The sequence below is a fragment of the Lampetra planeri genome, chromosome 40 (genome assembly GCF_965212315.1).
Source record: "Lampetra planeri chromosome 40, kcLamPlan1.2.h2, whole genome shotgun sequence".
NCBI classification, from domain to species: Eukaryota; Metazoa; Chordata; class Hyperoartia; order Petromyzontiformes; family Petromyzontidae; genus Lampetra; species Lampetra planeri.
The window spans coordinates 7,329,074-7,355,478 of NC_136146.1; the positions used below are offsets into that span (position 1 = coordinate 7,329,074).

The 26,405-nt window shown below is 48.5% G+C and overlaps 1 protein-coding gene across 4 annotated transcripts in view; it reads right to left on the minus strand.

The window, feature by feature from the left end:
* Positions 1–26,405, minus strand: part of LOC144731814 (membrane-associated guanylate kinase, WW and PDZ domain-containing protein 1-like) — a 70,152-nt gene that overhangs the window by 36,362 nt on the left and 7,385 nt on the right. For all 4 annotated transcript variants that reach the window (XR_013588011.1, XM_078613075.1, XM_078613077.1 and 1 more), the window contains exons 2-5: positions 4,599–4,715; positions 2,455–2,574; positions 1,691–1,921; positions 737–1,025 (exon numbers count right to left, since the gene is read on the minus strand). Coding sequence is in view for 3 of the 4 variants with exons in the window: in XM_078613075.1 (XP_078469201.1) it covers positions 737–1,025; positions 1,691–1,921; positions 2,455–2,574; positions 4,599–4,715 (757 nt within the window). In the remaining variant the exon portion in view is untranslated. The remainder of the gene's footprint in view (positions 1–736; positions 1,026–1,690; positions 1,922–2,454; positions 2,575–4,598; positions 4,716–26,405) is intronic.

Consider the following 26,405-nt stretch of genomic DNA (forward strand, 5'->3'; position numbering starts at 1 on the left):
ACTCCATGCTGTACCCCCTGCTGTACTCCATGCTGTACCCCCTGCTGTACTCCATGCTGTACCCCCTGCTGTACTCCATGCTGTACCCCCTGCTGTGCTCTATGCTGTACCCCCTGCTGTACTCCATGCTGTACCCCCTGCTGTACTCTATGCTGTACCCCCTGCTGTGCTCTATGCTGTACCCCCTGCCGTACTCTATGCTGTACCCCCTGCTGTACTCCATGCTGTACCCCCTGCTGTACTCCATGCTGTACCCCCTGCTGTACTCCATGCTGTACCCCCTGCTGTACTCCATGCTGTACCCCCTGCTGTACTCCATGCTGTACCCCCTGCTGTACTCTATGCTGTACCCCCTGCTGTGCTCTATGCTGTACCCCCTGCTGTACTCTACGCTGTACCCCCTGCTGTACTCCATGCTGTACCCCCTGCCGTACTCCATGCTGTACCCCCTGCTGTACTCCATGCTGTACCCCCTGCTGTGCTCTATGCTGTACCCCCTGCCGTACTCCATGCTGTACCCCCTGCCGTACTCCATGCTGTACCCCCTGCCGTACTCCATGCTGTACCCCCTGCTGTACTCCATGCTGTACCCCCTGCTGTGCTCTATGCTGTACCCCCTGCTGTACTCCATGCTGTACCCCCTGCCATACTCCATGCTGTACCCCCTGCTGTACTCCATGCTGTACCCCCTGCTGTACTCTATGCTGTACCCCCTGCTGTGCTCGAGGCTGCATACTCGATGTAGTAGACCGTGCCGTCCTCTGTCCGTGTCTTCTCCCAGTTGTCGGGCATGGGGCTGTCGTCATCCTCATCGTCGTCGTCGTCCATCCCCGCGTTCACATGGTGCGCGGGGGGCAAGAGGGCCCCCTCGTCGAGCTCCCCTCCTCTCCTCCTGCTCCTCACGTCGTCACCCTCCTCCTCCTCCTCCTCGTCCTCCTCCTCGTCTGTGCCGCCCCGCGTGTACCGCGCGTGGCTCGCGTGCGGAGGCTGCGGCTGCGATTGCTGCTCGTCGTGCTCGCTCGAGTCTGCAAAACAAAACACGGCACAACGTGCCCTCAGGACAGAGCGCTTCGCAGGGTTCGACGCCGCATCCGGGAGGTGAACGCTACTTCTAGATTTGAAGCTTTCGTGACTGTAAGGATTCATATTCTTAGGTTTTTTTCGGTAAAGCCACGTAGGAAAAAAATTTAAATTAATAAAAGTAGAATACAAATCTGACTGAAGCTTGTGTTGCCTCCGAAACGTCGTGATTTTTATTTTATTTTACTTTTATTAATTTAAATTTTTTACCTACGTCACTTTACCGAAAAAACCTAAGAATATGAACACTACTTCACACGCACGACTTCATCGCCGGCATTCTCTGAGCGTTTGCGTTGCCTGCGTGTTTATTTTGCCTTGGCCACCCCTCTGCCACATAGCAATTGGACGTGGTGGTCATGTGATTCTCCACGAAGATCACGTGGCGTGGCATAGTGGTCACGTGACTCGGCGCTGTGACCACAAGACTAGGCACGGTGGTCACGTGGCCTCGACACACCATAACTCGTCATTGAATAATTACAAAGCTTTAGTGAAGAAACACAACCTACCCTGCTGCCAGTATACCTACCCACCACAAACAACCTCTCTACTGCTTGCGCAACTGCCGGTGTTGCTGCTGCTACTGGCGGTGAGGAGCGGCGAGCACCTGTGAGCACGCTGGCCGTCTCACTGCTGTTGATGGGCGAGTGCGGGTGCTCGCGCGGGGTGCCCGGGCTCGCGCTGCCCGCGGCCCCCGTGCCCACAGGCTCCATGTTGCTCACAGACTTGCTGCGCCTGCGAGCGGTCAGGGAGCCCGGCCTCCACGCGGCCTCTGCGGGGCTCCCGGCGGGGTCCACGCCCGGCTCCTCCGGCGGCATCGGGGTCCCGTAGTAGTTCCCTGCGTGCAGTACACACGCACACACGGTCACACGGCCATACGTACACACGGTCACACGGTGCCACACAGCCACACCACAGGTACACATTGTCACATATACAAACGGCCACACATTCACATAGTCACATGTACACATGGCTACACGTACACACGGCTACACACAGCCACACGACACATACACACGACACACGTACACACAGCCACACGTACACGGTCACAAGTACACTCGGTCACACACAGCCACACCACACGTACACACGTCCACACACAGCCACACCACATGTACACATGACACACACATACACACATGTACACACAGCCACACGTACACACGGTCACACGTACACACAGCCACACGTACACTCGGCCACACACAGCCACACCACATGTACACATGGTCACATGTACACACGTCCACACACAGCCACATCACACGTACACACGGTTACACGGCCACAATTGCACACAGCATGTGTGTGCGCACAGCATGTGTGTGCGCACGTGTGTGTGAGTTAGGCCATGGGCCCTCGCACCCTCGTAGGTGCCGCTCTCGAGCAGCCTGCCCTGGGCCTCGAGCTGGCGGAACTCGTGCACCGAGATGAAGTCGTAGTCGAGGCCCGGGGCCTCCCCATCACGCGGCTCCCGCGTCGTGCCTGCGCACAGCACCGCCACCATCGCCACGGCAGCACGATCATCACAACACCCCGCTTTCCGAAGGCAGGAAACTCCGTACAAGCCACGTCCAGTGTGACGTGGCTGATCATGTCACCAAGCACAATAAGAGGTGTGGGTTTTTGGCACGTACATTTTTTTTTATCTACCTAGACTTTCCCTCTTCCACTCAAACAACGAGCTGAAAACCACTTGTTTTGGTCACGTCCCTAGAACAGTAGTTGCGAGACCACAGTAAAACCCTCTCTATTCGCAAGGGTTGCGTTCTTTAAAACGCTCGTAATGCAGAATTCTCGAATGCAGAAACCTGACTGAGTATGGATTCCTGCAGTCACAAAAGCTTCAAATCAAGATTGCAAAAACCCTGTTCAACAGGAAAAATGGGGTTACGTTCCTGATATGAGTGAACATAGGGGGGAAATGGTAAATGTTGAATAACAATGACTACAACAAATAAATAATTAAGTATAAAGCACACTACAGTAAAACCTTGGATTGCGAGTAACTTGGTCTGCGAGTGTTTTGCAAGACGAGCAAAAAATGTAAGTAAATATTAATTTGATAAACGAGCGAGGCCTTGCAATACGAGTAGTACGTGTTTACGCTTTGTCTGCCGAGCGTCACGTGATCACAACTGATACACGAGTGCTTTGATATACGAGTGCTTTGGATTACAAGCACGTTTCCGGAACAAATTATGCTCGCAATCCAAGGTTTTACTGTATTTTGTATTACTTTTGATGATGATGATGATGATATACCGACGATGGAGGTGGTGGTGAGGATTTCAGGAGGATGACTCCTCGGGAGATGCAGGCATTTGATATGATACACAGTTGTTATCATTTTAGCACTCTGGTGCGCGCTAGCTGCAACACTTTCCCTGACTGCATTCGCTTTCTTTTTATTGGACGTCACAGTCGACTCGTTTAAACCAAAATGTCGGCCTACCACAGATGGAGTCCCACCGGTATCTAGCTTATCTAACACTTTTACCTTTTAACTCAAACGCATCACTTTCATCTATCTTTTCTCAGAAGACACACTTTCCTCTCTCACTGGATGCTTGGGAACCACGATAAAGGGAAATTAACAACCAAATACATATTCAGTAAAAAATGTGAGTTCAGAGCGGGATTACTGCGCGACTGAGAACAAAGTTGGCAGCCGAGGGTCGCATGCCTCATCTTCCCGGAAAGTTTCAAATGTAACAACATTCTGCGCGCACCTCCCCGGTGTAGGTTGCCTGGCACTACGTACACGAGTGAATACTGAAGTCCGGAGGGTCGCAAGTAGGGAATTAGTATGCATTTAGCAACTTGCGAATATGCGAAACTCGCGAATCTAAATCTACAAAATAAAACAATAACATGTTGCGATTTCAATGGAAGAACCATGCGAGGTGGCTGCCAGCGTGGTAACGCAGGCTTAAAATGAAAGGAAAACGACGTTAATGATAATCTACAATGCGTTAGTTAATTGGAGAGCGGTGCTGGGAAGTGGTATGGGGGAGTGTGTGAGGACTGTGGTGCTGTATGGGCAGTGGAGGGAGTGGATGGAATCGAGGGCGGGTCGTCCGTTGGCTGGGCACCATTTACCCCGTCTGTAGGATCGGCTGCCCCACGTAATCATACAAATTTAAATTGCCGAATCTGTGGGCCTTCCCTAACTGTGTGCGGTAGCAGCGAAGACGCGCGACTGCGTGGACTCAGAGCCGTGCACGGAGCCACCTCACACACACACGGGGTGGGGGGTTCACTCACACACGGGGGGGAGGTTCACTCACACAAACACGGGGGGGGGGTTCACTCGCACAAATGGGGGGGTTCACTCACACAAACACGGGGGGGGGGGGGTTCACTCAGGGGGGGGGGTTCACTCACACAAACACACGGGGGGGGGGTTCACTCACACAAACACGGGGGGGGGGGGGGTACACACACACACACAATAGTCACAGAAATGTGTCATACACAGTGGTGGTGGGAGGGTGGGCGAAGCTCACAGGGCACGGTGCGGAGGTAGAGGTTGTCGCGGATCGTCTGCTGCAGGTCGTGGTCCACCGAGCCCTTCTGGAAGCGCTGGTTCAGGTAAAGCTTCAGGTCTTTGTTGATGTCTTTCCCTGCAAGGCACAAGCGAGCCACAATCAGCGCCGAAAGACAGCAATGAATGCCTCCTAAAGTAAAACTCAGTTTTATATAGTGCCATTCACACAAGGCCTCACAGTGCTGAACAACAGATTTACAGGAGAAACCCTTCACATTATCATTCCAATGAGCAACCCCCTCGGCAGTGGGAGCCACACTCACCACTACTCCCTCTTCCCTACCTCCTCTCCCCACTGAGTCCAAAGACTCTTTTTCAGGAGAGTCCTGACAAGGTTTTGCAATAGGGGGTGATGTTGCTGTGTGCGATCCAACTTTTCAGTGATACTGCCTGTGTGTTTCTTTTAGCTCTGGGAGGAAAACCGGAGCACCTTGTAGGAACCCTATGCAGAATAGGGGAAGAACATACATACTTTCGATTTAAAGCTTTCATGACTGCAGGGATTCATCTCCTTGGTTCTTTCGGTAAAGTCACGTAGAAGGGAAGTAATAAAATAAAATAAATATTTTTTATTTTATTATATTATTATGCTATTTTATTATATTATTTTATTATATTATTATATTCTTTTATTATGTTTTATTTTTATTATTCTATTACTTCCCTTCTACGTGACTTTACCGAAAGAACCAAGAAGAAGAACATACATACTGCAGAGGCATGAGTGTTTTGACTATGCTACCTTGCTGGCAATTCACGGCGATGGCCAGGAATTTAACTCAAGTCGTTGAGTTAATAGCGCGCTGCACTTGCCACTGTGCCATTGCAATAGAAAAAGAATTCTAGATTTGAAGCTTTCGTGACTGCAAGGATTCATACTCTTAGTTCTTTCGGTAAAGTCACTTTAAATTAAAATGAATTTAATTTTTTACCTACGTGACTTTACTGAAAGAACTAAATTAATTTTAATTTAATTTTTTACCTACGGTAAAGTCACGTAGGTAAAAAATGAAATTAATTTTAATTTCATTTTTTACCTACGTGACTTTACCGAAAGAACTAAGAGTAATAGAGAAAGAAGCCACTTAGACCACGAGCATTCACCTCAATGGCGATAAGGGTTAAAGGTGTCAGTTTTGTTGCCAGATAAAAGGGTAAAAAATCTATTATCATATTTTGCTACTGGCAAATGAGGTTCCAATGGTGTAAATGCTTACCCCGAGTTATCATACTCTGATAGTGCATTGTCCTTGAGTTGTGCGCCTTTTGGCGTCATCTGGTCCAACACCATGTGAGACTAGGCTCTAAAGAAAGCTGTTTCGGGTGTGGACCAATCAATTTCAAGGACAGTGCATACATTATCAGAGTTGTGTTTTTTGTTTGCATTCCGACTGCAGGTATTGTGGTCAATGCAAACATGACTCCTTGTAACAAAAAGGTGTCAGTTTAGTTGCCAAATAAAAGGGTAAAAAAACAATTATTATATTTTGCTACTGGCAAATGAGGTTCCAATGGGGAATAAGGGTTTTTAAGGCGCCAGGCCCGGCAAGCTAGACTAGGACAATTCATTCGCCAATGCCACAGACAGCCAGGCAAGGCCCCACTCACACAATCCAGCTCCTTCACTGACGAGCACCATGGAAACTACGGGGAGATTACAAACGCATGGGAATGCGATGGAAACCTGGTTCACAGAAACGATAGTCATGAGGTTGCCAAGACGATTGAGAACAGCCAATTGCTAAAAACAAATATTAACTTCAGTGAAGCAAAAGCCTGAAGAGAATTGAGAGCAAACAAAGATATCCAAATTCTTGCTGCTGATGAGGGCCGATCGACTGTTGTGATGCCCCGTGAGGTCAACGATAATAAGATCAAAGATTTTCTTGATGAAGGTACCTGCCTTAAAATTAAACGAGACCCAACCAGCACCTTGGAACGTAAAACAACGGCAATCATTGCCAAGTCATTAATTCCCAAGGAAGAGCAATACCTGATCAAACCCAAGGGCATCAAAACCGCCAAGACTTTATGGGCTACCAAAAATTCACAAACCTGATGTCCCATTAAGAGCCATAGTTAGCACAATAGGCTCTGCCACGTACAAATTAGCACAATACGTAACTAAACAAATACAGCCTTACATCGGTAGGACCTCTTCGTTCATCAAAAACTCTGAACATCTCGTAAATATAATTAAAGATATGAAGCTTAACCCTAATGATGTTCTCGTAAGTATTGATGTAACCTCTCTGTTCACGAGAGTTCCGGTCAACGAGTCAATTAAATTACTCGACACTCTGGTAACGAACAAAGGATTAGCCAAAGACACCCCAAGACGAGCTGAACACCGTCTAAAGAACACCTACTTCTTCTGGCAAGGTGACTTCTATAAACAAAAGGAAGGAGCAGCAATGGGCTCTCCTTTGTCTCCTGTGATAGCGAATTTGTACATGGAAGATTTTTAAACAAAAGCAATAGCTTCGAGCATACTAAAACCATCTGCTTGGTTTAGATTGGTGGATGACACATTGGTGGGCTGGCCACACGGCAAAGATACACCGAACGCATTTCTAAATCATCTCAACTCGCAAAACCCATCCATCCAGTCCACCATGGAAGTGGAAGCTGACAGAAATCTACCATTTCTGGATATTATGCTAAGACGGGGTAGAAATGGTAAAATAACACGCAGCGTTTACCGAAAGAAAACGCATACTGATGCCTATGTGAATGCAGTCACACCATCACCCCGCACAGAAATCTGCTCTTATCAAGACGCTCATTCATCGAGCAAAGAAAGTGTCAGATGGTGAGAGTCGGAGAAGTGAAATTCAACATGTTAAAGCGCTGCAAATTAACGGTTACAATGATGCACAAATCAACAGGACATTGAATATCAAATTAAATAACAAGAGCAGTGAAACTGCCCAAGCAATTGCAGGAGTAACTTATAAACTAGCCAGATGTTTGGAAAAACAAATATCCAAGTCAGATTTGGCATGGTACATAAAATACAAAAGATGCATTACCGAAGCAATCAACAGAAGGTGTGTACAGGATTAACTGCACGTGTGGTAAATGTTATGTTGGGCAAACAGGACGAATGATCAGCACAATACTAAAAGAACAGATAAATATTAGGTTCTCCCAAATACAACTGTCAGCAGTAGCAGAACATGCGTGCCAACAAGGACACTCAATTAATGTTGATCATGTTGAAGTGTTGTGCAAAACTAGCTACTATTGGCCAAGACTAATTAGAGAATATATCGAAATTGAAATAAATAAAAATAACTTTAACCGTTCGGATAGCTATCGCCTTTGTGCTGCATGGAAGCAAATCATCAAATAATACGTTATTTAAATGTGTAGTGACATCGCGGATGTCACTGTGTGGTGCCGGCCCTAGACATGCACGGCCTGCGATGTACTTACATCGCGGACATCACGTGTGTGGCGACATCGTGGATGTCACTGGGTAATGCCGGCTCTAGCGAGGCACGGCGTGCGATGTATTGCCATCGCGGACACCCCGTACATGTGGGTGTAGTACCAGCCCTAGAGGGGGCTCGGTGAGCGCTGATAGAGCGCTGAGTGGCACCACGCTCGGCGTGCAGTGCTGTCCCCTATAGGAAGGGGTGTGAGGGTGCCGGCCATGAATGGGGTTAATGTAGGCCATGGCACTCTGGTTCACCGTGGAAGGCACGTGGCGGGTAAAATCTACACAGGGGCCCCAAGTGGGGGCTAGGGGTGGTCACGTGTCGGGCGAGATCCTGCTAGAGGATTGGAGGTGGTCGTGGCCAAGGGCGGGGACAGCCACGACCCGTGAGGATATAAGCCGGGTCCCCAGAGGGACTGGGGTTCAGCGTTGCTGTTGTCATCCTGAAAATCTACATTCTACGTCCAAGAAGAGTCAGCAACACGTGGACCTGGACCCGAGCTGGGGTCCTGTCCATTGTAGCTACTCCCAGTGTGATTAGTGTAGTTAGCCTGGTGGTCCATCACCATAGGGTGTAGTTAGCCTGGTGGTCCACCACCATAGGCTGTTATCCAGTGAAGGGGCAGTTACCCCTTTGTGTTGGTGTTAATAAATGTGTTGCCTCCAAAGAGTACGTCTGCGACTCAGTTGAATCCACTACAAATGCATGCCTACAAAGGGCAGCGTACTTCAATCGGGGATTACCGTTGGTAGGGCTATCCTAATCAACACAATAGACAGGAAGGACAAGTTCAAAGGGCTCGCATAATGCACATGCATAATGAACGTTGCCTCAGTAATCACCCCCCCCCCCCCATCATTGTGCAAGAGCGCAGAAGCGTGGTCACCACAGCTAAGCCTCTATATAAGGAATAAAACAGTAAGACTTCTCCACAAATCTGGCTGTCGTTTGATGAAGCTAGTTGTAATTACTGGCGAAACGTCGTACTGAAATTTCGATTTAAAGCTTTCGGGACTGCAGGGATTCATCTTCTTTGTTCTTTCGGTAAAGTCACGTATAAGGAAAATAATAAAATAATAAAAATAAAACATAATAAAATAAAATTCTCACGACGTTTCGGCCACAACGCAAGCAGCCGTCCTCAGGTGAAGAACAGGGCTGTCGGAAAGACAGCGTCACCTGAGGACGGCTGCTTGCGTTGTGGCCGAAACGTCGTGAGAATTTTATTTTATTATGTTTTATTTGTATTATTTTATTATTTCCCTTCTACGTGACTTTACCGAAAGAACCAAGAAGACGTCGTACTCAGATTGTAAATGTTGTGGCTTGGCTCTCCAACACACCCGTGTGCTGTACTAGTGACCAATTGCATGTTCTGTTTACGTGACAAACCTTACTAGTTGGCTGTGACGGGTAGTGGTGGGTTTTAACGACACATTTATATATTTACGCGATCTAACCCAAAAACCTCTATAATGAATGTAATAGTGCTCGCGAAAGTCTCCGTGTTAAACCGTGACTATGCATTTCACACATGATAACAAAACACAGCCCACACAAACGCACTCCGCAAATTACTACCGTGCACACAATTTCTATTTAACAAAGTTGCTGAGTACAGGCCTAACGGAACAAAACGTCCAGTGACCAGGAACAAACCGCACTATCAACGTTGCACATCAACACGGGTCAGCGGGAGTTGGAACGAGCGGCATGCAGCACACGTGCAGAGCAAGGCCCTGGAGGGACCAGGTTGTGTTGCCGGAAAGTGGCAGGGCCACATTCCGCACACAGGCCCCACCTGTGAGAACAGCAGCAGCATCATCACTCGGAGGGTCGCGTGGTCGCGTTGGGTCTCACAGCAACGCGGTGACGCCGCCGTACTCCACATAGCAGGATCAACCACACAACACCCCCCCCTGCTCTCTCACCACATTCCTGTCTCTCAGTACACACACCCAGCTCGAGCAATAACCCCATTCTCCGAATACACACTCCACTCAAAACACACCCTGCTCTCTCACCACATTCCTGTCTCATTACCCCCCTCTCCAGAAACCCCTCTTCTAAGACTCACCACGATATACACTCCCGTCTCCCAATACACACACACCACTCTAACCGCCCCACCATTCGCCACTAATTGACCGTGACGTCACCACGGCGCCTGTGCCAGGCTAGGTGCACTTTTAGGCCACGTGAATTGTCGAAGGCTCGCTGACAGGTCTCGGGACAGACCCAGGTGCCATGGGTTGGCTGACTGAGATGCCTGGAAAATGCACCAGCTGTACCCCCCACTGTGCCAACTTGCTGTATTTTAGCCACCCGCGCTCCCCTCGTTGTTGTGAGTGTTGCTCCTCTGTCCTCCGTTGTTGCTGGAGGGCGACTGCCTCCAACTGCCCAGTAGCGTCCTTCACGAGCCTCCTCCACAGAGGCCGATCTTGACACCGCTGGTACCGGTCATCAGCAAGTCCACTCAGCTCCACATCCAAATTGGTTTTCTGTATCGACACAAGCATTGCTTCCCCCCTGTGTTCCATTTGGAATTGATAAAAGCTACCATACATCCTCTACTTGATTACTGTGACATCGTATATAAATCAGCCCCCAGTACTGTACTGAAGAAGCTTGACCGAATTTATCACTCGGCCTTAAGATTTGTGTTAAACTGCCCATATGGGACCCAACCACTGCGATCTCTACATTGGGTCAAACTTAACATCTCTTAATGATCGACGGCGTATGTATTAGATCTTATTTATTCACGATGTCGTTACAACACATCAGCAGACTACCTGCTGGATCTCCTCACTGTTTCAAAGAACAAATTTGACCTAAGGTCTTCGTTCATTTACCAGCTTCACATTCCTTATTGCCGTACAAATACTGGAGGAAGAGCCTTTGTTGTTGATGCCCCCAGGGTCTGGAACGCTATCGCCAATAAACTGCAACTTGGATCATTACCTGAGATCTGCATTCAAAACTGCTCATGAGGACCTGTACACCCTAAGCTGCCACTGCTATGCAGAGTGGCCTGAAATCAAATGTATCGCTCCGGATGTCCGCTGCAAAGTATGATCTTGTGTTTTGATTATAGTGTGCTGATCTTTAAAGGTGTATTGAACATTTTTGATACTTCTGCTGATACTCCTGCTGTTATGGAGTGACACATGCAGCCAGCTATGGCTGCAAAGATGGGTCGTACATGTTATGTATATCGTTTATTGTTAAACTTGAATCACAGTTCCTATGATCCCTGTTACACTGTTTTTATAGCTCTATTTTGGTGATTTCAAAATGTATAGTGAAGCCATGTTTGTTTGTTAAAGTACGGAGTTAGCCTGATAACTTTAATCTAAATTCTTATGGTTTCGATTTAAAGCTTTCGTGACTGCAGGGATTCATATTCTTGGTTCTTTCGGTAAAGTCACGTAGAAGGGAAATATTGTATTATTAATATGTCTTGTGGTTGTTATTGTTTGACTGGCATCCCACTGGGATTTTTGCACACAGCGTTGATATACGGTGCTTTTTCTGGAAAATTTTGCTGGTTTTTCCTGGATGTTTCTGTTGCGCGTAGTCACTTTAAGATGTTCTCCGTTCATGTTTTTGTTTGTTGCGGTTGCACCTGAGTCAAGAGCCGCATGGCTCACAGGGCTATACCGAATAAATGAAACTGAAACTCCCGTATCGCATCAGTCCATCTCTTCTTCAGCCGATGGCATGCCCATTTAGCCCCCTTCTATGCGGCCAAACAGAAGCTGCTTGGGCATGCGGTGGCTGGGCATGCGGGCTACAAAACCCAGCCAATGCAGCCTTGCCTGCAGGAGGAGCTCACTGATGGGAATGTGTACATATCCTTCAAGAATTTGTGAGCTCCTCACACAATCCAGCCTGGTTAAACCCAAGATGGATCGTAGGCATTCCAGCCTGAATGTTTATAACCAGCACAGATGTTCCATTAGAGGGTTTCACGTTTCACAAGCATAGAGAAGGGAAGTCATGACTGTGGCCGAGAAGACCCGAATCTTCGTGCTGAGCAACAGACCGGGTAGCTTCCACACAGTATTGTGCAGCCGATTAAATGATAATGCCACCCGACTGATTTGGAGTGAAACCTCTGCTGTCAAACTGGAGCTGGTTATAAGCACACTGCCCAGGTATGTAAAACTCTCCACTCTCTCCACAACTGCTCCATCAACAGCTGAGGGGGTGGAGTGTTTGGTGGCACAAAATACCCAGGCAGGTGCTTAGTTTTGGTGGGGCTGATGGTTAAGACCCCACCTCTTAGGAGCACACACACTCCAGGTTCAGCAGGAGCGCTTACAACTCCTCCTCCGAGTGAGCAGCAATCACCAATCTAACCACACACCCCACGATTGAACAACATTCCTGTCTCCCAATACACAAAGACAAAGACCCCGTATAGCCTGAAAAGACTGTTGGAACAAATATTAACTGTGAGCCACTATGAAAGCCGGCACACGACTCACGAGGGGGATAGGTGGCTAGCACCACACCCGGCCGCCTTTTTAAATCCTTTATATTAAGTTCACTTGCTTGCGCGCTTACGACCGTGCAAATCTTTCGGTCGTTTTTTAACCCACTTCCCGTGATCCAATCGAGCTGACATTTTGCACACAGACTCGTTGTGCGTGACAATTTATTTTCGTGAAAAATTTTTTAAAAAATTTTCCACTTTTTAGGAAAAAAAAACGTCATATTTAATTTAAAATACCAATGTGATAAAAATGAAACTCTTACTCAAGAAAAACAGAAATGAATAATAAAATAAAACCGATGCCACGCATATAAAGGATTTATAGTGAAAAACTTTGTTTTTACGGGTTAATTTTTATCCCTGATGATGATGATGATGTTCACACATCGCACCAGGTACTCATGTGAGGCTGAGTCGACCAAGGGGAGGCCCAGGACCAGTTCAGATAATCGTCACTGATGTTGGCCGTGAGCAGGAAACGAACCCGGGTCCCCAGGTTCATAGCGCAGCACGCTAATAGCTACACCACCGCTCCCTAATACACACAACGCTACACACCACAACCTATTGCAACTATGAACGTCGTTGTGGAAAACATAAGCAACAAAATGATACGGGCAGAAAATTCACGTAATCTGTCCCTCCACAAACGACCTTCTGGCAGTGCATAATTTCAGCAGCACTGAATCAGTGCAAGCCTGGACAAGTTTCGACATCTGTTTCATCAGCAGCCAGGCGAGCTTGAACTGATACTGGTGGCGAACTGTTGAAACCGGTCACGAGTTGCTGGTATTGAAGCAATGTCGATGAAATGGGCTCACAGAAGGCTGCTTAGCTGATTAAATGTGTAAAAGACTTATGGGACAGATATGGGGAGGTGAATTGTCTGATGTAACCCAAGTCACTCTTGCCAAAGTGGTAATGTGCCATTGCGTCTCAATGAACCTGCATTTCATCTCCTGCTTAAATAAAGGAAGACGCCCACAAATAAGGCAGGTGGCCTACAATCCCTGTGTCCCCTTCCTCCCCCAACTCCCACCCATCTCCCTCTTCAAAACATTGGGAGCAAACCACGAAAACAACACTGGTCAACACACTTTTTCTGGCATAAGGTATTCCAACGGTTTTAAGGTAATTTTGGGGTGCGGATTCCAAATCTGGCATCGGTTTTTGTCTATCACATCAGGTTTTTGAGATATCAAATATTGTATTTTCAATAAAAACTGCAGAAGAAAAATATAAAATAAATGTGGATATCTACATAAAATTATATTATAAACACACTATCCTAAAAATACAGCACCATATTTTAACACTAAAGCAGTCACTGACTCGCAACAACTTGCAATCATAAGTGACAAAGTTAATTTCGGGTAAAATCAATGAAAATGGGGTATGCCGATAGCATAAAAATGAGATGTGATAGAGCAAATCTGAGATCAGATTTGGAATCAGCACCCTGAAAATAGTCTAGAACAGCTGCAAAAGTCCAGGCCAGAAAAAAAAAAATTGTTGACCAGTGCAATTATTGACTGACAACATCAAAGCAGTATCGGCAAGGAGGAGGCCTGTGTCACAGAACTCACCGAGAGAGGGGCAAGGCAAACAGTGATGCGGGGGCCCAATCTATGGCTACCAAATCTAGCACGATGGACTGGAGAAGTGCAAACCCCACGGCTCAGCCCAGATTTCGGTGCTGGGAGCCAGATACTAGCGCCACACTTGACAGCAATCACGTGCTCACACGCACATGGTAGGAAAACCGCACACTACAAAACCACATTCTGTCGCAGTGAATACTATCCCGTGGATATGAGAAAAGTCGACTTATTGCGACAAACTTGAGCATGCACATCCCCTTTAGCCAGTCCACTGCTGGATGAGGGCCTCCCCATGCCGTGGTGCGGGTCATCAAAGGGGTTACTAGACCAGGCACCCCCCCCACCCCCCATGCTGCTCAGTGTGGTAGGATATAAGCGGACATCAGACAGTGGAGCATAGTACAGCACAACAATGGGTTTCTCTGCACTGCCCTCTGCCACCCACAACACAGTCCCAATGGCTTTGAACTCTGACTGCAACCTAAATGCACAAAGGTCAGATTGCCTGATGTTCCAGCACTCACTGATTCACACTGTAACGACTGTAATAGTGCTTCAGTTTAACACGTGGCAGGCTTTCACGACCAATATCATCCATAATAGAGGTGTTTGGGTTAGATCGCGTAAATATATAAATGTGTCGTTAAAAGCCGCCACCACCCGACACAGCCAACTAGTAAGGTTTGTCACGTAAACAGAACGTGGCCAATTCGTCACCAGTACAGCACACCGGTGTGTTGGAGAGCCAAGCCACAACATTTACAAACTGAGTGCGACGTTTCACCAGTAATTATAACCAGCTTCATCCTTCCATGCCATCCACACTCTGGTTGCAGAGAGAGGCTTTGACACGCACAGCTCCACTCTACTCTCAGTGGCTGGCGCTACACCACAGGGACTCACTATAGATCACTGCATAAGAAACGAAACAGTAAGACTTCTCCAGAAATCTGGCTGTCGCCTGATGAAGCTAGTTGTAATTACTGGCGAAACATCGTACTGAAATTTCGATTTAAAGCTTTCGTGACTGCAGGGATTCATCTTCTTGGTTCTTTCGGTAAAGTCACGTAGAAGGGAAATAATAAAATAATAAAAATAAAAAATCATCAAATAAAATTCTCACGACGTTTCGGCCACAACGCAAGCAGCCGTCCTCAGGTGACGCTGTCTTTCCGACAGCCCTGTTCTTCACCTGAGGACGGCTGCTTGCGTTGTGGCCGAAACGTCGTGAGAATTTAATTTTATTATGTTTTATTTTTATTATTTTATTATTTCCCTTCTATGTGACTTTACCGAAAGAACCAAGAAGACGTCGTACTCAGATTGTAAATGTTGTGGCTTGGCTCTCCAACACACCGGTGTGCTGTACTAGTGACGAATTGGCCACGTTCTGTTTACGTGACAACCCTTACTAGTTGGCTGTGTTGGGTGGTGGCGAGTTTTAACGACACATCTATATATTTACGTGCTCTAACCCAAAAACCTCTATTATGGATGTAATAGTGCTGTTTGTTGCTGCCTGTTTGACATTATAGGCCTGTGCTCAGCAATTAAAACTGCGCGACAGTGAGACACAAGTTCAGTGTAGGTTACATCCAGACTCAATGCTCGCTACTGCCCGTGGTCTCCCCCCTGTAGCACGTGACCATTCGCAAGCATGGCCGGGCAAAAACATAGAAATAAATTATGCAACGCTCGTTTGGTTTGTAAACTTTTCCATAACGTGACTTAAAACTGCAACAGTTTGCTTAAAAAGAGCGTGCATTCCTGACCTGAAAAACGGGTTCATCTGCTCCAAGCACGGTCCACCGCCGCCTCGGCTGCGTGGAGCAGAGGTCGCAACCGGGTACCCGATACCCGTACCCTACCCGATACCCGGCTACCCGTACCCGGCCAGGTACGGGTAGCCGTTTGCGACCCTGGTGCGGCCGGGTACGGGTAGACCGTGAGTCACTGGTGAGTAACCGTTTGTCACTCATTTCGGGTAGGGTACAGGTACGGGTAGGGAACGGGTACCCGTACCCGGCCGGCCGGGTACGGGTACAGGTACCCGTTTGCGACCCTGGTGCGCCCGGGTACGGGTAAGGAATCAAAACCCGTTTGTGACCTCTGCCACAGGGTCCCGAATGGTGGCACCGAGATGCCGTGTGCCGTGCAGTGAGGAACCGCGGGGGCCCGAGGGCGGGGATGACACAGAACCACCGCGCAGGCAACATGAAAGTCGAGGGCAGGTCTAGAGGTGCCACATTTTTCACTATAGACCCGAGACGAAATTCTCAGCCAGCCGAGGGAGGTCCAGTCTCAAAACTGTGCAGTATCCTGCAATATCGTTGAACAGAAGACGGGTGCCAGATATAGGTACAAATCAATTCCTGTCACCTGATCACAGATGCTGTTTTCAAGACTGGTGGCAACCCACAACGGGGGACACTGACGTGTCGGTGATGGACGCAGTAAAAGGGTTTGAGCGTGGACTGGAACGACAAGATTCAATGTTGTGGAAAGCACAGAAAACGGAGACAACAGAGCCTCGGCCATTCTACAGATTCGTTTTTAGGAGTGCTAGGCATTGGACATTTTGGTCACTTCCATTGGAAGACATTGAATATGGTCCATAGGAAACCAAACTGTGTTAACAACGCCCACGCATAACAACGAGGAAAACACTTAAACACCCATTTGGTGTGATGCTGATGAACAATAATGCTGATGAACATTCACTGTGCTGCCATTACCCAATCACCTCACAGGCACACCTGGCACATGAACAATTCAAGTCCCACCAATTCCACCTACGATGCGCGTCCATCCCTGGCCCAGCACGCTCGCTGCACATGTGTCGACAAGGAAAGTCAGTGTCCTTTGGCATTGCGGCAAGGGATGACGGCCAGTGGTCTAGTGTAGGGGAACGCACCTGAAATAACGTCCACCACATAGCCGGAGCAATGAAATTACCAATCTATATAATTACAATACCCTCCCCCACTCTTTGCCTCGAATCACTGCACCAGATTGAATTAAATGATGACGTCACCCTGCTGCTGCTCTATTTAATACCAGAAGCAACAGGAGAGCTTCACCATTCTTGCCCGATGAAGCTGATTGTAATTACCAGCGAAACGTCGGACTCAAATTTTAAAATGCTGTTGATTCTCTCTTCAACACACCGGTGGGCTAAAGAAGTGATTTATTTTGTCCTTTGAAAAACGTGACACATTTTTTACTGATTGGCCGTGTCGGGTGGTGGAGGGTTACGACACATTTATAAATAACGCGATCTGACCCAAAAACCTATATTGTGCTAGATGGAATGTTGCACCCCAGGACCGCAAAATGGCAACAGCTTGGGGCGGCTTTAATCCAGCAGTGGATTGACCATTACTCCTGCTGCTGATGATGCTTCTCGATAAGAAAGCAACTCTTTACGGCCATGCAGTTCTACTAGACGGAGAAGTCGGTTTGATTTGGATGCTTCAGTAGAGCCACGGTTTCCACCTCCTCCCATCATCACACAGTCATGAAATAAACACGAGTTTGTTAGACTCAAAGAGCCCTCTTTGGCGCTCACTCATTATGCATGAGATGTCAGCATGGAAATAACAACCACGGTCAAAGGGAGCTACTCCTTCCTAAAACAACGTAAGTCGGCACGCCGAAGACAGCGTTTCCCCTTGCAGCCTGCAGCAGACCGCTGAGGCATGCACTGTTAAAGCGAGCGCCGAGTGTTAGGCCGTGAGGCCCGGACGCTGGGCTATTCATGCGAACTTCCCCGATGCGGCGGTCGCTGCCGTGGGTAGAGGTGGGCCCCGCCGCGCCCTGTGTAGGGGCGTCCGTCCAAGGGAAGCGAGGATGAGGGCGGAGCGGAGGGGGTTGGCATTACATGGGTCATGGTGCACGCACAGGGGTCGTTCCGTGATCTCGGATACAGTAAATGTGTGGGCAATTAATCAGTGCAATCACAAAGTGGATTTTTAGTCGGGCATAGTATGCATCAACAAACACCATAAGTCGGACAGAAATCATTGTGTCCACCCTTCTTGGCCAGGGAGGTACGCTCGTAAAACACCGCAGTGTCAAGAGGCACTCACACAAATGGATATTTTCATCCTCGCTGGGATAGCGAGTGCGTTCCGTTTTGTGTACGTGTCCAACCGCTCACTTATGCCAGAAGGCATTTATTGTCAACAATAATATATAACTTATAAATATATACAGCATTACTACAACTATGTATATTGCAAGGGTAATTTTACATTTTTTTATTGAGGTTCCTTAATTGTGGAACTGCCCACGCCCAGACAAAACGTAGCAGCACGCAACCCTTGCACCTGGCACGATCTTCCAAACGAGCCGACCCTCCCTCTCCCCACGTGGACCCCCTCTCTCTCGCTGCATGAGCCCTCTCCTCCCTCCTCATCATCAGCTGTAGTCACAGGCCATGGCCTTGCCCATGGTCGTCTCCCCACTGGGCATATGGCAAACAGAACACGGCCGGCAGGGTCATCCAGAGACATCCTGGGACATATTCTTGGTTTTTTCGGTAAAGTCACGTAGAAGGGAAATAATAAAATAATAAAAATAAAACATAATAAAATAATTCTCACGACGTTTCGGCCACAACGTTCCGTCCAGTGTCTCCACTGCGCCACCCTGCTGCCCAACCTCAACGTAACCCCAACGTTAAACAGCGTAGGCCAAGTTTCTGCCTGTGGTTCCTTCGTAATGGAATACCCCTTCATAGACACAGTGTAAACATAACTGTGCATGAAGCGAGGTACTTCCTTCTGTGACTGCTGCAGGACAGGGAAGTAGCGTTGTCGTTCATGCAAATTGCATTTCACAATCACTGAAGAGCCACAGACTGGAGCTGTAAGGCAGTCGCCACACGGTAAGCCGGCACCAACAATTGCCCAAACTCTGAGGTCCCCTGTATATTAAGATTAATGAATGTTTATAAATGTGAGGAATCCCACGCACGCGACGGGGAAACACCAGCCCGTACAGAAGGTGCAGATGATATTTACTCTGCACTTTGCCGGCCCGCATTCTCCTGGCGAGTCAGGGTACGGCACCCCCTCAACGCCCACGAGAAGAGAATTTCGCAAGATTTGTGAGACCCACCAACCCTCGCCGCTCCAACGGTGCGGTGCTACAGGCCACATGCAGCATAGCCACCACTGCCACCACGGCTGATGTGGATCGTCATGGTGCGTCGGATGACGTTGACTGCTGAAGTCGTGCAGTCAGGGACTGTTATGCAAGCGGGTGAGAGTCCACCGAGATTAATTGTTGAACACCTGAGTAACCATGGCTACCCCCCCACCAGGCATGGTGCAATTCTATTTTTTTTGCATGTGGGCGATGGTTCGGCTTGAATGGCTTGGCTGCAATGCTGTGACAGGTAATGCTCCATTCTTTGGTGATGTAACCTGAACTCGAGATTATATCGACGCGACGCAGCCGACTTCGTCCAATTCCCTCGTACATTGGCGCATTGCTGTAAAGTGCAGCGACAGCCCTGACAACCGGTTCAGGGAGACCATGCTGACCACTAGGCACTGCTAGGTTAGCTATGTGAAGTAACAATTACCACGTAGAGTCTGGAGTTTTATGTATATACCGGACAACTTTATGCCCAGCACAAACGTTAAAGATTGGCTCGCATTGGAGCATGTGTCACATCAGACTAATCTTTAACACGTAGGATTTCGCGACCAACTTCATCCTAAATATAGGTTTTCATTTTGGGGTTAGATTGCATAAATATAAATGTGTCCTAAAAACCCCCCACCAGCCAATTTGTCAGGTTTGTCACGTAAACAAAACATGCCAATTCGTTACGAGTACAGCACAACAGTGTGTTGGAGAGCAAATCCACAACATTTACAACACATTTATATTGACGAGATCTAACACAACAATATATATTATAGACTTATCTTGATAGGCCTGTAGACCTGCTCAATTGGAGCAAGAGCTGTTAGCGACTGCTTGTTAAGCAGAGGTCGCAAATGGGTTTTGATTCCTTACCCGTACCTGGCCGCACTAGGGTCGCAAATGGGTACCCGGTACCCGTACCCGGCCGGGTACGGGTACCCGGCCGGGTACGGGTACCCGTTCCCTACCCGTACCCTACCCGAAATGAGTGACAAACGGTTACTCACCAGTGATTCACGGTCTACCCGTACCCGGCCGCACCAGGGTCGCAAACGGCTACCCGTACCCGGCTGGGTACGGGTAGCCAGGTATCGGGTAGGGTACGGGTATCGGGTACCCGGTTGCGACCTCTGTTGTTAAGGCCGGCGTGGCACACGAGTCGGCAGTGTGGGCAGGGCCGCGCCCAGCCACCTTTATCCCCCCACTGCTAGCAATGGTTTACAAAGAAACGTGGCGAGGATTGGCAAAGTCTGCTCTGCTCACACAAATAATGGGAAACACCAGGAGGGGGCTCGTCTTTGTCCGTGGCCTCAAGCTAGTGCTGCAGATTCCACATTCTCATGGCGAACGGCTGGCACAATTCAGGAGGGAACGCTTGTAGCTTCCAACAAAGCAGCACACCTGTTGTCAACCCAGAATGCCCCATATGTGCCGACATGATCCCAGAACAAAGGTTACTCTCTGCCTGCCCGCCGTACCTTTCTTCATTATTGACAACTTGCAGATCAGCACACGGCAGATGCCTGCGCAGCGCAACTCACGACCTCCTCTTGATACCAAGATCCAGGATGGTCATGTCTATGCGCCGCTTCTCGGTGGCAGCCCCAACATTCTGGAACGATATCCCTCTGCACATTCGCAGCATCACCTCAATCGCCTCCTTCAAGAGAGACTTAAAAACTCACCTCTACAATCATGCTTTCGAGCGACTCTGAGCTTGGCTCCGCGCCTCTGAGTTGCGCGCGTTATAAATTGCATTATTATTATTAAACCGACCACAACCCCACGACCGGCTCATATCACAGAGCGAGAGCAGAGATTTCAACCGTGAACGTGATGTCGGCAGACACCCAGTTGCACCGACAGGAGAGGTTTTTTGCTGAGCACGTAAAGCCAGACAAAGCCGGTTGAGTGTTCTCATGATGCCACCCAGTGGGATTACTCCAGGAGGCTACACCTTTTGCTGATGAGACTTGAGGGTTCGCTTGTTGAGACAAACGCTACTGGGGAACATCAGTGTGGCAGGGTGCCAGAGGAATTCGATGTACAGTCATACCTCGGTATACGACCGCTTTGGAATACGTCGAATTTGGTATACGTCGTGTTTTGATGAGAAAAAAATGTCTTGGGATACGATGTCTTGTTTGGGATACGAGGTGCTTGCTAGAACTTGTATGGGTCGGGATGAGTCACTGTGTACCCGCGTAGACCCCGTTCACGACTCCTCCCCTTCTTCCCCACCATCCTCGTAGGCTATCAACTTCTCTCAGCAAGGTAAAGTGACGCTAAATTTTATTTGTATAAAATTTTATTTTGATTTTTTTATGCATTTATTTTTATTTACGTATGCATTTTAGTAATACGTGGTGTCTAAATTATTTTATACAACCCCATTAATGTATAATATGCCGTATAAAATATAATTCCTTATACTCTGGAACGGATTATTTCCTTTCCCTTTATTTCTTATGGGAAACATTCGTTTGGTCTACGTCATTTTCGATATAAGTCCGACCTTCTGGAATGAATTAACGACGTATTCCGAGGTACCACTGTATATTATACTTCCTTTAAGCCATTCATTGCTCAAGTAGCGCAGTGGTGCAGTGTTTGGTGCACTCAGCAATCTGGAGTTGATTTATGGCCACGGCTAACATCAGGAGCGAGTGGTATCTGAACCGGTACTGGGCCCTTCCTCTTAATTATTCGACACTGGTGGCAACTATGGTCAGCTCCCACAACCAGACAGCTCCCACAACCAAACGACATGCACAGGCCTTCATCCAGCAGTGAATTTGAAAAGGACCATTCACGATCGTTTACGTAACAAATTCAGTAAACTCGACGATGGGAAAGTGATGTCCCCTCTGCTGGCTCACGGCCGCAGAGGTGAGTGCTGCCCGTGGGATTAGAGAGATGCCCAAGTTAGGCCTTCACCGGTCCTGTCCATCCTCAATCACCCGCGGTGACGCACATACTACGGCGGCCGCCACGGTGAACCCGGCCGCTCGCCCCGTTTGGACGCTGGCACGAGCGCGTTTTTGTTAGAATGTGTCAACAAGCGTTGGTGCCGACTGGACAGCGCCGCCACACGCACAGCCTGCTGGAGCTGCCCTCAAACCGGATCACATTCACCGCATTCCAATGCCCTCAGCAAATACCAGGGCTATCTATCGAAATGGGCCCGGCACTGGCCTGGCACTCATAGCACAGTACACAACACAAGCCCAGCATGAACGATCGGGGGACTGCAGCCTGCACGCTGCTCACTCACGCACACAGTGCACAGCTCCACTGCCGACAAAAACATAAGGACAAGGATACCCCTCCTCTTAAGCCTTTACGACTGTTGGAACAAGTGGGTAGCGAGCGCCTACGAAGGTCGGCATGGCACATGAGGGGGTGGGGGATGGGCCAGCACCACGCCAACTTTGTCTCCCCAGTGGCGATGTTTACACACTGCATTAGGTACTCATTTAAGGCTGAGTAGACCTTGGGGAAGCGCGAGATTGATTCAGATAATCTCCGTTGTTATTGGTCATGAGCAGGAATCGAACTCGGGTCGCCGGATTCAGAGCGCAGCGCACTAACAGCCTGAACACTGCACAATCACACAGTGCAGCCTGCACCCTGCACTCACTCTCACACAGCACTGTCACATGGCTTTTCATTCTCCAAAAATTGCGATTTCTGTCCGAAACGTTAACTTTTGATTATAAATTCATGTTAGGGCTGAGAATTAAAGTACCTGTCAATAATAAAATAAGCTCTTGTCGAAGAGCACGTGCGGATGCACATCACTCACTCACACAATCACAACCAATGGCGGAGCCAGGATTTTCAGGTAGGGGGGGCAACCCCTCCAGCAATGAAAAATAATAGGTGTTGGTAGCAAGGACTCGTCCCTTGCTTTTTATTCGACGCGTGTGCGGCGATGGCGCAACCATCGATCGAGGGTCGAATTCGAACCGCGTTGTGTGATCGGCATCGCGCTCGCTGAAGGTGAATGCCTTCAGGGAAGTCGTGTACTGTATACGCAACTGCGCACAATTATGCGAGTCACTTACAACTGCGTTGCCGTTACTTATTGCCAATTATGGACTCAGACTATTGTCCTATCATCTCATAGAGTCCCTGGCACATAATAATATGCGACACAGTGGCAGTGGGGGTCGTGCACAGACACTGCTGGCAGGCAGCTTCATGTATTTTCTGTCAATTACACAAATTCCCAGTTTAGTCGGAGTGAGCGTCGCTCGTACGAGGCCACAGATGTGCTTGGGTCATTAACGTGCATGATTAGCTGCACGGAATCCTCAACCATTGTCGACCCTCCCTCACCCACAACGCTCCCCGTCTCACCCGGTGGGGCATCGCTCTGATGACTCACCACAGCTCTTCCCAGAAGACCGAGACCAGTGACCGAGCCACCGATCAACGTTATTGAAATTCTTTAAGTAATGTTGTGGAGCAAAGTACGGTCTCCCAGTCTACTGCCTAGAGACTCCATCGCAGACTGGCCTGTCAATCTACTGCCTTGACATCCCGTCAGAGACAGGTCTGCTAGTGTATTGTCTCGAGACCCCGAAGACACTGGTCTGTTAATCTAAAGACAAGGGTCCCACTTCATCCATAATTCCATTAAATGACAGAGAACACTCAAAGAGATCTAGCTGGTTAAATGCGCCGTGTTAGGAAACGCGTGCAGGTTTGTTTCATGTCAAGAAGCACTTGCGAGGAGTAGGCTTCACAGCCGAGTAGCGCGAGTGCCCGGGGAGTTGCGTGCCAACCCGTTCCGCGTGAGGGCCCACGTGCCGAGCGAGGATGGATGCTGGAGTGGAGAGACACTTCAACGAGCCAGTGTCAGCCTCTCCGGGATGAGACTCTGACACTCGGGTGCAATGGCCGTCGACATTACTGGGCACGTGAGGACTCGTGGATCCACAAACTGTTACGAGTCAGGGTCATAGCTTCATTCAAGAATGAATTAATTTCGTCTCGGTCTGTACTTCCTCTCAAAGCCGATATTACTCTGCGTGACTGAGGCTATGAACTCCAAACCATGGACCATGCAAACCAAACTCTGCCCCAAATATACACATGAAGGCGGTGGGTGAGCGCATGAGTGGGTAAGTGGGTGCGTGAGTGGGTGGGTGAGTGGGTGATTGGGAAGGTGAGAAAGTGTGTGGGTAAGTGGGTCAAGTGAGCGAGCGAATTGTTGAGTGGGTGGATGATTAGGTGAATGTATGGGTGAGTGATGAGTTCGAGTGGGTAGGCTGATTAATGGGCCAGTGCGTAAGCGAGTGGGCGAGTGGGTGAATGAGTTTGAGCAAATGAGTGAGTGAGTGGGTGCTTGAATGGGTGCGTGATTATGTGAGTGGGTGAGCAGTGGGTGAGTGTGAGTGGGTGAGTGTGAAGGGGTGAGTGTGAGGGGGTGAGTGTCTGAAATTCACCAGACAATGCCAATTATTTTCTACATCTCTTACAACTGATTCCCCGATAGTTGCTCTAGATAGGCCACCAAACACAGAGGGGACGCACCATTGTCTCATTAGTACTGGCTCCTCTCGTCTGACTCATTTGTACAGTTTCGTTTGCTTCATTAGCCCATGGATCATGAATAACCAATCTCATACGCACGCTCCAATGTGTGTGTTGTGAGCACAGAATTAATGTTGCTGGATAAACCCATGAACTGTTGCCCATCTAGAAACATCGACAGCCATTTCTACGAGGCACTGTATTTGCAGTGTAGCGGGAAGCAAACGGCACAAACTAAAACCATCACTATCTGGACAGAACCAAGCAAGCTCGGCAGGGTCAATTCCTTCTCTGTTGTTGAGAAAACGTGAACGGCAGATGCGGCCCAAGAGGTGTTGCATGCCACATCCGGCCTTGTAACACACTTTGTCATGCGCATAGCACGTAGCGAACACCTCGTGACCAGGTAAACTCACATAGGTGCATCTGGGTTGTTATACAACGCAGAAGGAAGGAATATATATATCGGATGTGGCCATTGCTCAGGTATGTCGCGCTGCTCAGGTGTGACAGGAAAATCAGGTTTATCTAAAAATACCCGACACACTCTGGCTGAGAGAACCACAGTCACGCGCTGGTATTTTGTGGTTCCAGATGAGAACGTGCACGTCAAACCCCAGCAGCAGCAGCCACGTGGTGAAAGGCGACCCATGTCGCACGGGAAGAGTCGTCTAATATTAAACGGCGACGCGGGTGATGATGTCAGCGGTGATTCCTGTTAGGCCGGTTCACACCTAAGCAACATTGCTTCGGCGAGTTTAAAGAATTATTAATTATTATTCCACCTGCATTGCCCAGAAAAGTATCGACTATTCTCAATACTCTTTTCAAGAGAGTCCTGCCAAGTTTCACAGTAGGGGGCGATGTTGCTATGCGTAATCCTCATTGAGTAATTTGCAGGTAACTTTTCCAGCCTTATTGGGATGTTTGGCCAATACTGGTTACAATGTACGTTCATTAAACTATGAGGGTACCAGAGAACCCAGAGGAGGAAACCCATGCAGGACAGGGGGAGAACATAACTCCACACAGATAGAGACCCGAGTCGGGAATCGAACCCAGGTGCTTGTTGTTGTGAGACGCGAGTGTTGACACTGTGCGCCACACTGTCGAGTCGAATTCATCGCTCGCTTAATCATAAGCAACAATCTCCTCTAGCGCTATTGAATCGAGATGAGTGTGAGCACACTTCACTCATTGATGCCTCTAGCCATGTGACTGTTTCATCTCATCCACACTGTGGTCATCCACCACCACACTGCAGATCACAACAACACACTCACTCACTCGCTTACCCACTCACCACATTGCAGGTCATAACACTTCTTCGCTTGCTGCGTCTTCCCTCGCATCGTTTAACTTTGGAATTCCTTCCCATCGTCTCTTTTCCCCGAAGCTTTCATAATAACCTTGCTCAATTCAATAAACGTGTCACACTCTTCGCCTATTACAACTTTGATCATGCTGATTGTAACTGGCCAAGTGAGACTTCAGATCTTTAAGCCTGTGCTCAGCAAATGGGT